Here is a 12,659-nt window from a genome sequence, read left to right on the forward strand (position 1 = left end):
CATTGGGGGGATATGTTGAAGTTAACATCTGTTATGTTGAAGTGCCTCCCAAGTCAACCATACATGTTACCTGCAAGTTCAATTAAGCTTTTATATTGGTCTTGTTTTAATACCAGGGCTTATTCTAGAAATGTAATCAATCCTTCTGAGAATTTGATTTTTGATGTATAATTTCAACCTAGCTATTAGCTTCTCTGGGATGTCAATTTCCATATTTATAAGATGATGGTAAGGGAAAATGTAGAAAAGGTAATGCGATTTTAAATTTTTTCTTATGAAATGGTTATGTTTATGTGATTTGTAAAGGATAAACATATTGTTATTGAATTACAAATTTAAAATTTTAAATGACAAGTTGATGGTATGAGGAAAGAAGCCACTGGCATAAAAATTAGACCCAGGGTCTAAGTCTAGTTCTACCCCCAACTTTACTGTGTGCCTATTAAGCGTCCCCTTGTCTTGATATCCCCATATAAAAAACAAGTTGAATTATCTATAAGATATTTGACATGTTATAGATTGTAAAAGTTTTTGTCAAGATTTGTGATTTAATCAGCAATAGGAAAGGAAAGCCCTTCAGCAAATGACTGACATTTTATATGGTCTTCAAAAGTTGCCTAGCTTTAATAATGTCTTGATTTTGTCATTTTCAAAAAAAAAAATTATACCTCACTGATTGAGAATATGAACTGATATAATAGCATTTCTTAACACAATATTAAATTTTCTATTCAGATATTAAATGAAGTCAATTTGATTTGCCTTGATTCCCTACTTCTTACATATTAAGGTTGCATTGCAAAATTCATTGTAAACATAAGAGATCATAGCTATAAGTTGGAAATCTGAGTTTATTATAAAGTGACTAAAAATTTAACAACTTAATAAATTTAGAACTATATTAACTATCATATCTTAGAGTAGTTTTTTTCATATATATTCCAGGAATATATGTTTTAACTGAAAAATAATTAAACTCACAGCTAAAACTGGGAATAATGAGAAATTAATTTGAGAAAGCAAAACTGTATATTTCCATCTCAAATAACATACATTAGTGATAAATTTTTCCCCTTCTAGTTCTAGTTCCTCAGGATCTGACCTTATCTCTCAGCATCTTCTGTTTATTTACCTGAAGAAAGGAGTACAAAATGTTATTTATTAATCTTTCATGGGGAAAAAATAATAAAACTATTTCAAGATCTAGTTTTAAAAGGGTACAACTGGAACAGAATGAGGTTACCATAATCAATTAAATAAAAGTGTCTTTGTAAACTAGCAACTGATTTTTTTCTAAAATACCTGTAGCCAAGTATTTTAATACCAATCATATAAATGTAGATAGATCCAGCATATGATCAGCATTTCTATTATCCTACGTTTAGCTGGATTTCATAGTGTAGATTACTTAAGGTGTGTTGAATAGTTTTGGTTGTTTAGTTTTTTTCTCCCCATTTTGTCTTTCAGCTAACTCTTAATTAACATTCTTAGGCATGCTATGATTTTAGCCATACTTATAGCTGTATTGAGCAACATGGTAAACAATGGTGAAGTGTTTTAATATTGTTCATCTTTGGATTTTTTTTTAGGCATAGAAAGCACAAATAAGAAAGATGACCATGGTCCCAGTGGCTCAGGGAAAGATGGTTCTATTCATTTTGATCCTTCAGTTCTCTCAGTACCACCACCACCACCACCACCAGCACAAGCAGCAACAGAAGAAATGGTTAGTACAATTTTAGGAAGTCCTTAAATTATGAACAAAACAGTCCTTAAAGTTAGGTTTCGGGGGGGAAATTGTTGTTATTTTGTTTTTTTAGGGGGACTGGGAAAGGAGACAAACTCAGAATGCATTTTTCCATAGAAGTGGTGTTTTAAGTGGTTATTGGTAGTTGGGTTCCAGGCAAACCCATAGAAGCCTTGATCAGTCCATTAATTATATGGCTGAAAATATCATCCATTCACAGCAGATGGTAAGAAAAAAAAAAAAGAAAGAAAGAAAAAGAAAATTGTTGTTAGAACAACAAAAAATATATAGGTAGAAAATGATACTCTTGTAATACTAGTAGTTAAACCAAATGGAAAGTAAGAAAAGTGACTAAGAAAAGGGTTTTTATTTTTCTCAAATGTTCCTGGTTAAGGAAAAGAAAAAAAACATTGTAAAAAGGTCTCTAGAAGTAGATAATGTTGATGTTTTCATTGTTTTCCCTTAAGCTTTTTATGACTCGTTTTCCTTGCTACATTTGTGTAGTGCAAGCACTGCTTATTGGCCATTCTTTATAGGTTGGTTTTTGATTACATACAAAATCTAGTGAGGAAAACACAGCGGTTTTCCTAGGTAAACTGGACAAGAGTTCCCTTGAAATGGGATTAAGGTGAATATATCAATACATTGAAAAAAGATTGCTTGGATAAATCTATGAATGATAAGGAGAGAACATGGTGCCAGAAATGGTAAAAAAAAAAAAACTTGAGCAAGTTTCTGAGGTTGACCACAAGGTGGTGCCATTTTCCTAGAGTAAATTAATTCTGTTCCAAAACATGTATTGTATTTTAAGCAAAGTATGACTAGAGGGTTAAGAAAGGCCTTCTTCAGGACACAGCACTTAAACTGAAGGAGACTAGGGACAAGGTATTAATAAGAGTCAAAGGTAAGAGAGAAAGCATTCCAGGTATGGGGACAAACTACAATGACACAGAGCAGAAGTATGGCATGAAATATTATGCAATTGGACATTCTTTGGAAATAACATTCACAAATAAAGTCTTGTGAATTGCCTAAATAAAAATTAGTTTGTGAGCCATTTTTCCTTATTTTTTTTAATAATTTTTAAAATAATTTTTTTTAATTTTTTAAAAATAATTCATTGTAATGAAAAGAATCATAGGATTTTGGAGCTGAAAGAAATGATGTAATCTTAAGTTGTAGGTAACTTCAAAAGTATACTAGATGAGCTCAGATCCTTCATCTGTATGCCATAACTCGTCACTACACATACACACAGAAAGACACACATCATTTATATGTTTACTAAGTACAGATAATTCATGATTATTCAGGGTCTATTTTTGGAACTTCAAGTGTGGTTCTGACAATACAATGAATTATTAAGTGTTTTGTAAACATAAATTATTATATAAATGTGAGTTTTTAATATTTCTTATGGAACTCAAACTGGAAAAAGAAAAGTTTTGGGGGCTTACTACTATTTCTCATTTGAATCTGGCTCAAATAAGAACCTTATATGTTTAGGTATCCTTTCTGTGATTTTTCTATGTCTGAAACTCACCTATGAAAATACAACTGTGTTGATGACATATTTTAATATTCTATATACAGATACTTATTTGTTTAAATCTTTTATGTGAAATTTATGCGACATATTTGAATAAAACTCAGGTATAGATTTTTCAAGTTACCTGCTTATATAATGTGACCTCACCATTTGTATCCTTGCCTTTGTATGCATCTTTAACTATATATGAATAATTTGACATAAGTAAATCATTAACCACAGCCACAAAAGTATTTGGTCAATTCATTAACCTCAAAATAGCAATACTTTTGTACAAATATGCTTATTTGAAAAGAAAATTCCATTGTATTCAAATCTTTTTTTTTCCCTGAGGCAATTAGAGTTAAGTGATTTGCCCAAGGTTGTACTGCTAGGAAGTGTTAAGTGTCTGAGATTACATTTGAACTCAGGTCCTTCTGACTTTAAGGCTGGTCCTCTATCTACTGCCAGCTCAAGAGGGATGGGAAATTCTCAAGAATGAAATTTCTGGGGAGTAGAGCAAGGAAGAGGGAGAGAGAAAAAGAAAAATTACTCTAATTTGATGGAAAAGGGATAGCTGTCTAAAGAAGCTCATCTAATATATGGAGAATTCTCCAGCCAGTTCGGGTTTTAAAGAACCATGCACTAAGGTAGAATCATGAACAAGTAATACAGATGTGTTAAGACCAGATTTCCTCCATTTCCCCCAAAAAGTCAACAAGTTGTGCCTTTTTTTGTTTATCAAAAACAGATCCTAACTTTATTTCTTTTTTGTCAATTACTAAATTGCTAAATTAAGAGAATACTATAGATATATTGTACCTATATTTTACCAAAGCATATGATAAGTCTTTCAAGAGTTTTTGGTAGACAAGATAGACATGAGCTGGAAGGACAAATTTAGAACTAATTGCATTACCAGAGTAGTCATTAATACTTGGTATCAGTTTGAAAGGAAGTATCTGTTCTCAGGATAGTCTTTTTATCAGTGATTTAAGTAAAAGCATAGATGGTATTCTTATTTGAATTTACAAATGACCCAAAGCTAGAGGAATATCTGGAGCACTTAATGAAAAACTTAGGATCAAATAGATCTTGAAAGACCTATACTGATGAAATAAGATGAAATTTAATAAGTATAAACATAACATGCTATACTTGCATCCAAAAGAATCACCTTCCCAAGAAAAACATGAAGAAAACGTAATAGTTCTTTTGAGAACAGTCAGGATTTAGTGGGAGTTAATAGTATATATGAAGTATAATATCCAGAACTTTGAAGGTATTAGTCTTCTATATTCAATCCTAGTCAGATCAAATGTAAAAGATTGTATTTTGTTCTGGGTACCACATTTGAAGAAGAAGACCATTGATAAAAGTCTCTAGAGAGCATCAGGTTCTTGCTAGAGGAGAATTGAGTTGCAGGAGCTGTTAAGTTTAGAGAAGAGAAGACCTGAGAAAGACACGGTAGTTGTCTCCTTGCTCACATGAGCACTGTTTCACATTTAGCACTCTGCTAAATTTCTTCACCTGGCATTTCACACTTAACATATCTAAAATAAAACTCATCACATTCTTCCTAAAACTCACTCTAATTTTTGAGGGCATCAACATTCTTGTAATAACACAACTTCAAAACCTCTGAGTCATGCTCAAGATGCTTCCCTCTCCTTTGTCTTCTATATTTAATTCGTTGCCAAATCTTATATATTCTCTCTTTACCACAAATCTTGCATCTTTCCCCTTCTCTCCATTCAAATAACTATCATCTTCATCACTTCTTATCTCTACTGCTGTAGTAACGTACTAATTGGTCTCCCTACTTCCAGTCTCAGCTTTCTCCACTTTATTCTCCATAGAACTTTCAAATTTACATTCCTAAATTACAAGTCTGACATGATATTTCCCTTGATCTTGAAAGCCCCCTCAGGGATAAAATATAGACAACTGTTGAGCCTTAATAACTCTTTACAATGCAAACCCATTCTGTCCTTTCCAAGTTTATTTCCCATCATCCCAACTCAAACCCTCTTTAAATTAATGCCACCATAGTTTTCTTGCCAATAATCATACTTGGCATTCCATCTCTGTTTTTGTTTTTGTTTTTCTGTTGCACAGGTGTTCCCCAGACCTGTAATACTTTCCTTATTCATCTTATTCATCTTCTGAATTTATTCAAGCCGTTCAAGTTATATTCAGTTCATTTTAGGTATCATCTTTTTCAAGAAACCTTTCTACCAATTGTTAGCACTTCCTTCTTCCAAAATTACTTTTTCTTTATTTTGTACATATTTTATATTTTAGTCATCTGTTTACATGTTTCCCCTAGTAGAATGTTAGCTCCTTGAGGATACATACTATTTTCATTTTTGTCATTATATCCCCTTTCTTAGTTCACATTGTGGCACATAATAAATACCGCCTGCTACTGTTAATTACAGAGTCTGTCTTTCAGTCAAATTAGACTATTTACTGTTTTCCTAAACTTGTCTGTTCCTGGGCATTTGCTCATATTTCTCACACCACATGGAATACCCTATTTCCAACAGCATATCTATACTTCATTCTTTCCTATTCCATTCTTCGAGGCATAGCTCAACTTGTATTTTCATTTCATACTTCGTATTATATTTATCTATTCACATATCTCAGTCCCTGTTAGGCTTTTTAGGTGGTATCTTAGCTCCAAGAAACTTTATAGACTTTAAAACACTTTTGTAACTATAATAGATGTTATAACATCAAAGTTATTTATCCTGATGCTCCCTATCACACTTGACGTAGCATTTTGCACATAGTAGATACTATTTATAAAAATTAATTCCATATGATTAGTGCCAGTTCCAATGATCTTGTGATGAAGAGAGTGGGAACTGTGTGGATCACAATATAGCATTTTCAGTCTTTTTGTTGTTTGCTTGCATTTTGTTTTCTTTCTCATTTTTCTTTTTGATCTTATTTTTCTTGTGCAGCATGATAATTGTGTAAATATGTATACATGTATTGGATTTAACATTTATTTTTACCATGTTTAACATATATTGGATTACTTGTCATATAGGAGAGAAGGGGTGGGGAATGGGCGGGGATTTGGAACACAAGATTTTGCAAGGGTCAATTTTGAAAAATTATTCATGCATATGTTTTGAAAATAAAAAGCTTCAATAAATAAATAAAATTTAAAAAATGAATTTCATGACTGAAGCTATTCCTCTCAAAAGATCAGAGAGAACAAATGTGAGGAGCCCTGATGGTAGGAATCAGAAAGCATTTCCTGAAACCAATCATGATAAAACCATTCTATTTTGACTTGGCTTTTAAAGGATTTCTGCTGACTCAAAATATACCCTGGTTAGTGCTATATCCACTCTCATTAGGAGAAAAAAAAAAAACTGCCTATTAACAGAGAAAGAAGCAGGCAAAGACAGGTATCTGTTTATTAGTACTCTGGAAACAAGGGCAACAGCTGGGTATCTTACTTCTTTGGAAACTGCTGCAATTGTGCTAAAGTAAATAAAGGGAAAGTATTTGTGCTGAAAATGATTTCAAAATGCAGAATTTATACAGGCAAATACCACAAACAGTTGATTCATATTGGACAGTAGATGGCATGCTAATCTCTACTAATTCTAACTCTAGAATTATGGAAAATTTTCCCTATAATGTTTATTTCAACTAATTTAGATATTTTCTTCTGCTTTCTCCTGTTGCACTCAGTTGAAAGCAGAATGAAGAAAATAACAGCTATATATGTCTAGGTTAAGTGACTAAACTTGAGCAGTGATTTGAAAATCTGAAAATTTCCCTCTTTTTCCCTATTTTCCTTTGAAGTTTTTTTCCTTATCATTTGTATATATAGCTAAAAATATCTCAAAAATTGTCATTTCGGGGCTTTTAACTTTTTATAAAGTCCTGATTATATGTTAGAATATATGTGTATACAATTAAAGTTACTTCTTTTGCTGAATAATACAGATTTGGCTTATTCATAATTTTTATAATGCTATAATCTTATGAAATTATGAGGTAATTTTTTTGTACTTTGTTATTCATTTTAATGTGAGGTTTTAACTATACTTAAATATAATGCTACATAGCCAGTAGAATAATAATTGAATTGAATATTATATATACTTGTTTCCCCAAGGTGATTATCTCCTCATTGATTATTTCCTTCTTTTTTCATCTAGTTTGGGCCAAAAGTTGTGACATCTGTTCAACAGAAGGCAGGAAGAACAATTACAGCTCGAATTGCAGGGAGATCTGATTTGCCTATTAAAACCAGTAGAAATTGTGGCAGTTTAGCTGTAATGGGGGTATTGCCTCCCATGAGTTCCGTTGTTATAGAAAAACATCATCCAGTCACACAGGTAAGTCCATGTTCAATGACTTTTTGTGAAATATTTTAGGGCAACACTAAAAGAATTTCCCCTCCTAAGTTTGTGTTCAAGTAAACACTTTTAAAAGCCATCATGTTAAGGAAGCTGTCAACAGCACTGATAAAAAAGCCCTCTGTTTGTTTACCATGTGTTGTGTTCTCAAAACTTTTATTTACTCCATTGTTCTATATCAGCCTTTCCTTCAATTTAAAAAGTCATTCTTTGCAGAATCATTTCCTACAAGATATTTTTGGCTATATAAAGCTGCTATAGAATTGATCAGATCTTTCAGAGAAAGAACTGAATGTGCTCTGACAATAAAGGTAAATAACAATAATGATTTCTAATTTTGTTAATGGTTGTGTTATTAATCAGTCCCAAAGAAAAAATATTCAAAAAGCAGATTTCGAGACAAAAATTTTCTATTTTCTCAGTTTTTATCCTTCTCTTAGGTAAACAATTGAATGTGTGTTTAGCTAAATTGCATTCATTTAGCAAAGATATCCATACCTGTAAATAGAAATTTGTGAAAAAGAAAATCATTTCTACATCCATTGTCAAGGTTACATGAACTTCTTGTGCACTACAGAGACAAAAGTGTTAATGATAGAGCTTCATTGATAATAATTTAATTATCTTCCTTCCTCAATGAAACTGTCAGGATATCAGAGTGGTTAAATTAAGGAAATGCTAGCTGGATTAATTTGATAATATAACTTCAGCTGTAGTGAACTCTAGTGAAGCTGAAAACCAAAGCCAAAGAGGAAGCCAAAGAGGGAAAAGATCCAAGTACTTGGAAGAGTTGGAATTGTTATCTTAAGTTAAATAGTTGAATAGATTTATGTTTAACTTTACAAACGTGTGGGATTTTCTTTCATTTTGAGCAGTGAGCCAAATGAGAAGAAATTGGTACGTTAGCCATTGTTTTTATATATCCATTTTCCTATTTTTTTCCTGTTTCATTATTTAACTTAGTAGTTTGTAAATAAATGCTTTATTAAGGCATAAGTGACTCCATCTTAATCATGTTATTTTTCTTATCAAACAGCAAAAGTCTCAGTCAGATGACATTAAGAGGGCAACTATTGTAAGCCTTGACTCACATCCCCAACAACAAACTCGACCTCCATTTAAAGATTTCCTGTAATAAGGAGCCCCTCTCTGCCCTCTGAAAACATTCATTCATTTTTAAAGACCCATCCAGTTAGTTTTTCCTCATGTTAAAGCAAAATCTACCTCCTTTTTTTAAATTTCTAAAACTTTTGGTCCTAGTGCTGCCCTTTGAGACAAAACAAAATTAGTTAATCCTTTTCTCTGTGACAACCCATCAGATGTTGTAAAACTGTGAAAATGTCTTCATTAAACTTTTTCTTCTCTAGATATAACATCCCTCATTTCTTCAGCCATTCATTTTGTCATTCCCAAAGCACATAGCAATAGGTAATAGCCTCACTTTACCTGTGAAAAACTGGAGTTCAGAGAAATCAATATGACTTAAAATTTACAATATGAGTCAATTCAGAGAACCATCAGTTTTGAAGTGGAAAAGGCCTTAGAGGTCAGCTAGTTTAATCTTTTCAATTTTATAGATGAAGAAGCCAAGGCCCAAGAGAGATTAGATGACTTAACAAGGAACACATAGGTTAAAGTAAGTGACTGAACTTCTGATTTCCAAATGCTAAATTCTTTCAACTGTGCCAAAAGTTGAAAACAGAATTCAGGTCTTCTGACTTGGAATTTAAATGCTTTTTTTTTCTAACTTAGCCTTGCAACAGTATTTCTCCTCTTTATTGTTTTTCCCATTCTAGGACTGCACAACACATAAGAAAAGCATATGTTATGTTCTATCTCTAATGAAAGGTTATGAATTCTGAACCCTAATTCTCTTCCTTCTTTCCACAATTTTAGAAATTTTAGAACCTTTTTGAAATGAACTTTTTTACTTATTATATCAAGGTATTTTATTTTCCTGCTCATCTTTGATCTGGTTTCTTTTGTCTCCAAATTTATCATTTATTAAATACCTACTTTGTTAGCACAAGCAGTAATAAGAAGTAAGGTTACAAAGATTAAAAGAACTACATAGTCCCTCCCCTCATGTAGCCTGAAATCTAATAGGGAATTAATATACCAACACAAATAATTACAATATTGTAGAGATAAAGAAACAAGAGTGATAAACTAGGAAATAAAAAGCCCAGAGATCAAGAGGAATGTGAGATAGGAGAAGTATGAGGACAGGATGTTGTATCAATAGAAGGAAATGTTAAGACTTCATGATCCTCAATGAGGTTATTTTTTACTTCCCACAGATCTTTGATCTCTAGAGATAGACTAGGGACTGGGTCCCTTATTTCACTCCCAGGTGAGGAAACACCTTCTAAAAATGCAAGTTGGCACCTTTTCTGCAACTTATAGTCTTAAAGAGTTGCCCAGGGCACTGAGTAAGTAACCTGTCCAGAGTCAGACAGCCAGAATGTGTGAGGAGTGGTCATTGAACCCAGGTCTTTCTAAGGCCTTCTCAATGTCTGCCATATCATAGCTTCCTCCTGTTCTATAGGTTTCTTTAAAATGTCCTTTACCCATTTTCTCATATTGAATTCAATCAATGTATTAAATTTTATTAGCCATAATTCTGCCATCTAAAGAGGAGTTTAGGCATACTTCCAGTCAGAAGCTAAATTCAAAGATAGATCTTCATGAGATGAAAGTGACCTTCAGAGTCATCTGGTTCAAAAAACCCTATTCTATCACTGAAGAAAGTGGCCTGAAGAGCTGAAGAGACTTCAAGATTTTACTGCCAGTAAGCAACACAACTGGGGAGGCAGCAAGTGTAGAGAAGAGGCAATAACATTGGACTGGATCTCGCTGTCATCCTCTGTAAGATGAAGGGAGAGGAGTTATAATAACTATATGACTTCTGGAGCACCCTTTATAGTTAATGTTATGGTCCTTAACACAGATATTTACAGAGAATTATTCTGGTATTGTGCAAGAAAAATTAGTAAAATACTAATTGCTTTTAATCTAGAATGTCAGGAAAGAATGTCACAGACCAGAAGGTCCAGATGACCAAAGACTCGCAGTTAGTCACACAGCCAATCTTGATTTCCATTGCAGGGCTCATTCTCATACAATATGCTGTCTCACCATACAAACAGTGAAACAGCAGAAGAAAATAATTCCTGTGTTTACCTTCCTCAACAATTTAACCTGTTTTACATTCTTATAAACTGACTTCTCTCATGCCTTTTGTGGCCTACACAGCAAAATCAAACAAGTAATTTTCATTGGCCCAAATGAATTAATGAACTAATATCCAAACTAGCTATAACTTCTACTTTGCACATGGTGTATTTTCCTAAGTACTGTAAGTCTAAAAAGCAGGTCTCTTTGACCTATGCGTGGACTCTGTTTACATGTAATGGCTAGAAGAGGCAGAGTAGAAAGTATATATGAGTAGAGTACAGATCTGGAATCAGGAAGACTTCTCTTCCTGAATTCAAATGTGTCCCTCAGAACACATACCAGTTGTGTGACTCTGACATAGTCATTCAACCATGTTTGCGTCATTGGTCCCCCCATCTGTAAAAAGAAGTAGAAAATTCAAATCAATCCCAATAGACCTTAGACAGAAAATGCTATGTGCATCCAAAAAAAGAACTATGAAGATTGAACTGTAAATCAACACATGCTATGTTCACTTCTTTTTTCCAATTTTTTTCCTCCCATAGTTTTTCCCTTTTGCTCTCATTTTTCTCTCTAGCATGATTCATAAAGCAATTTGTATTAAAATAAATTTTTTAAAAAAAGAATTAAGAGAAGAAAATGGCAAAACATTCCTGTTTCTCTGCCAAGAAATCCTAAATGGAATGATGAAGAGTTCGAAATGAATATTAAAGACTGAATAATAACAAATAGTTAATGATAACTAGGGATCATATTTAATGTTCTAGGCTCATCTGCTAGAGAAGTGGTAACCTTTATTACAACTTTTTACTCTGATTAGTATTTTCTAGGAGATTCAGAAGCACAAAACCAGTGATAATTTTTATCCACTCATATTCTTCTATCTACCTTCTACAAGAGGGAAGTAAAGTTCTTTTAAACTTGCAACAAATAAATTTGCTAGCAGCTATGTTTTATGACCTAATCCAATAGTTGCTGGACTCTCTTTAAGCTCTTTTTAGAGTGAAACTAATGTGTTATTTTTCATTGTATGCCCCTCCGTTTCTAGACCAGTGTCTTTAGCATAATTAGTGCTCAATAAATACTTCTCTAAAAAAATAGATAGCATTATAAAAAGTTTGTTAAATATAAAGAAATTCCCAAAGAAATGTGTTTAGAGAAGAACTTTCAAGTATAGGGAATAGAAGTTTTTTAATTTCTTCAGTCTCTTGGGATTATAAACTCATAAATTTAGAGTTGGAGAGGTCCTTAGAGATCCATTACAAGTCCAACCTATTGTTTTCCATATGATAAACTGAAGCACAGAAAAATGAAATGACCTGCTCAAATCACTTAAAATTCTTAGTTAAAATGTTGAAATATTTTTAATGGAGTCATACATAAGAGAACATACATAAGGAAAATTTTTAATTTTAACTGAGTCTGATTATTTTCAATGTAAACATATTTTGGCTTTATGAAGTTTATGGCAAATATTTTAAATAAAACATTTAAAATATTTAGCTCAAAAACATTTAAGATAAATATCAGTTAAAGGATATGAAAAAATATGTAGTAATCAATACTGTTTATTTTTATCATAGGCACCCATTTTGTTAAAAACATTAACAGTAAATCCTACTGCTAGCTACCAAAAATGGTCATTATGTATCTGAAGTATTCTAACCATAAAATTATAGACTATTTCCATTTCAAATCCAGTGCCAGATATATATGACCTGCCAAGCTTGTTTTACTGCTCTAATGACAACAGTGAAGCCTTTACATCTTTTCCTATTTGGAACCACTTTTCTCTCTTAATGGAAAAAAACACAAA

General features: G+C 32.4%; 2 protein-coding genes across 2 annotated transcripts in view; one reads left to right on the forward strand and one right to left on the reverse strand.

Annotated features, from left to right (window-relative positions):
• Nucleotides 1–12,659, forward strand: part of POC5 (POC5 centriolar protein) — a 62,330-nt gene that overhangs the window by 42,327 nt on the left and 7,344 nt on the right. The window contains exons 10-11 of the mRNA XM_051992093.1: nucleotides 1,590–1,726; nucleotides 7,466–7,645. Coding sequence (XP_051848053.1) covers nucleotides 1,590–1,726; nucleotides 7,466–7,645 — 317 coding nt within the window. The remainder of the gene's footprint in view (nucleotides 1–1,589; nucleotides 1,727–7,465; nucleotides 7,646–12,659) is intronic.
• ANKDD1B (ankyrin repeat and death domain containing 1B) overlaps nucleotides 7,652–12,659 on the reverse strand; it is a 96,580-nt gene continuing 91,572 nt past the window's right edge. The window contains exons 15-16 of the mRNA XM_051992083.1: nucleotides 11,183–11,239; nucleotides 7,652–10,532 (exon numbers count right to left, since the gene is read on the reverse strand). Coding sequence (XP_051848043.1) covers nucleotides 11,205–11,239 — 35 coding nt within the window. The 3' untranslated portion in view covers nucleotides 7,652–10,532; nucleotides 11,183–11,204. The remainder of the gene's footprint in view (nucleotides 10,533–11,182; nucleotides 11,240–12,659) is intronic.

Source organism: Antechinus flavipes, chromosome 1 (genome assembly GCF_016432865.1).
Source record: "Antechinus flavipes isolate AdamAnt ecotype Samford, QLD, Australia chromosome 1, AdamAnt_v2, whole genome shotgun sequence".
NCBI classification, from domain to species: Eukaryota; Metazoa; Chordata; class Mammalia; order Dasyuromorphia; family Dasyuridae; genus Antechinus; species Antechinus flavipes.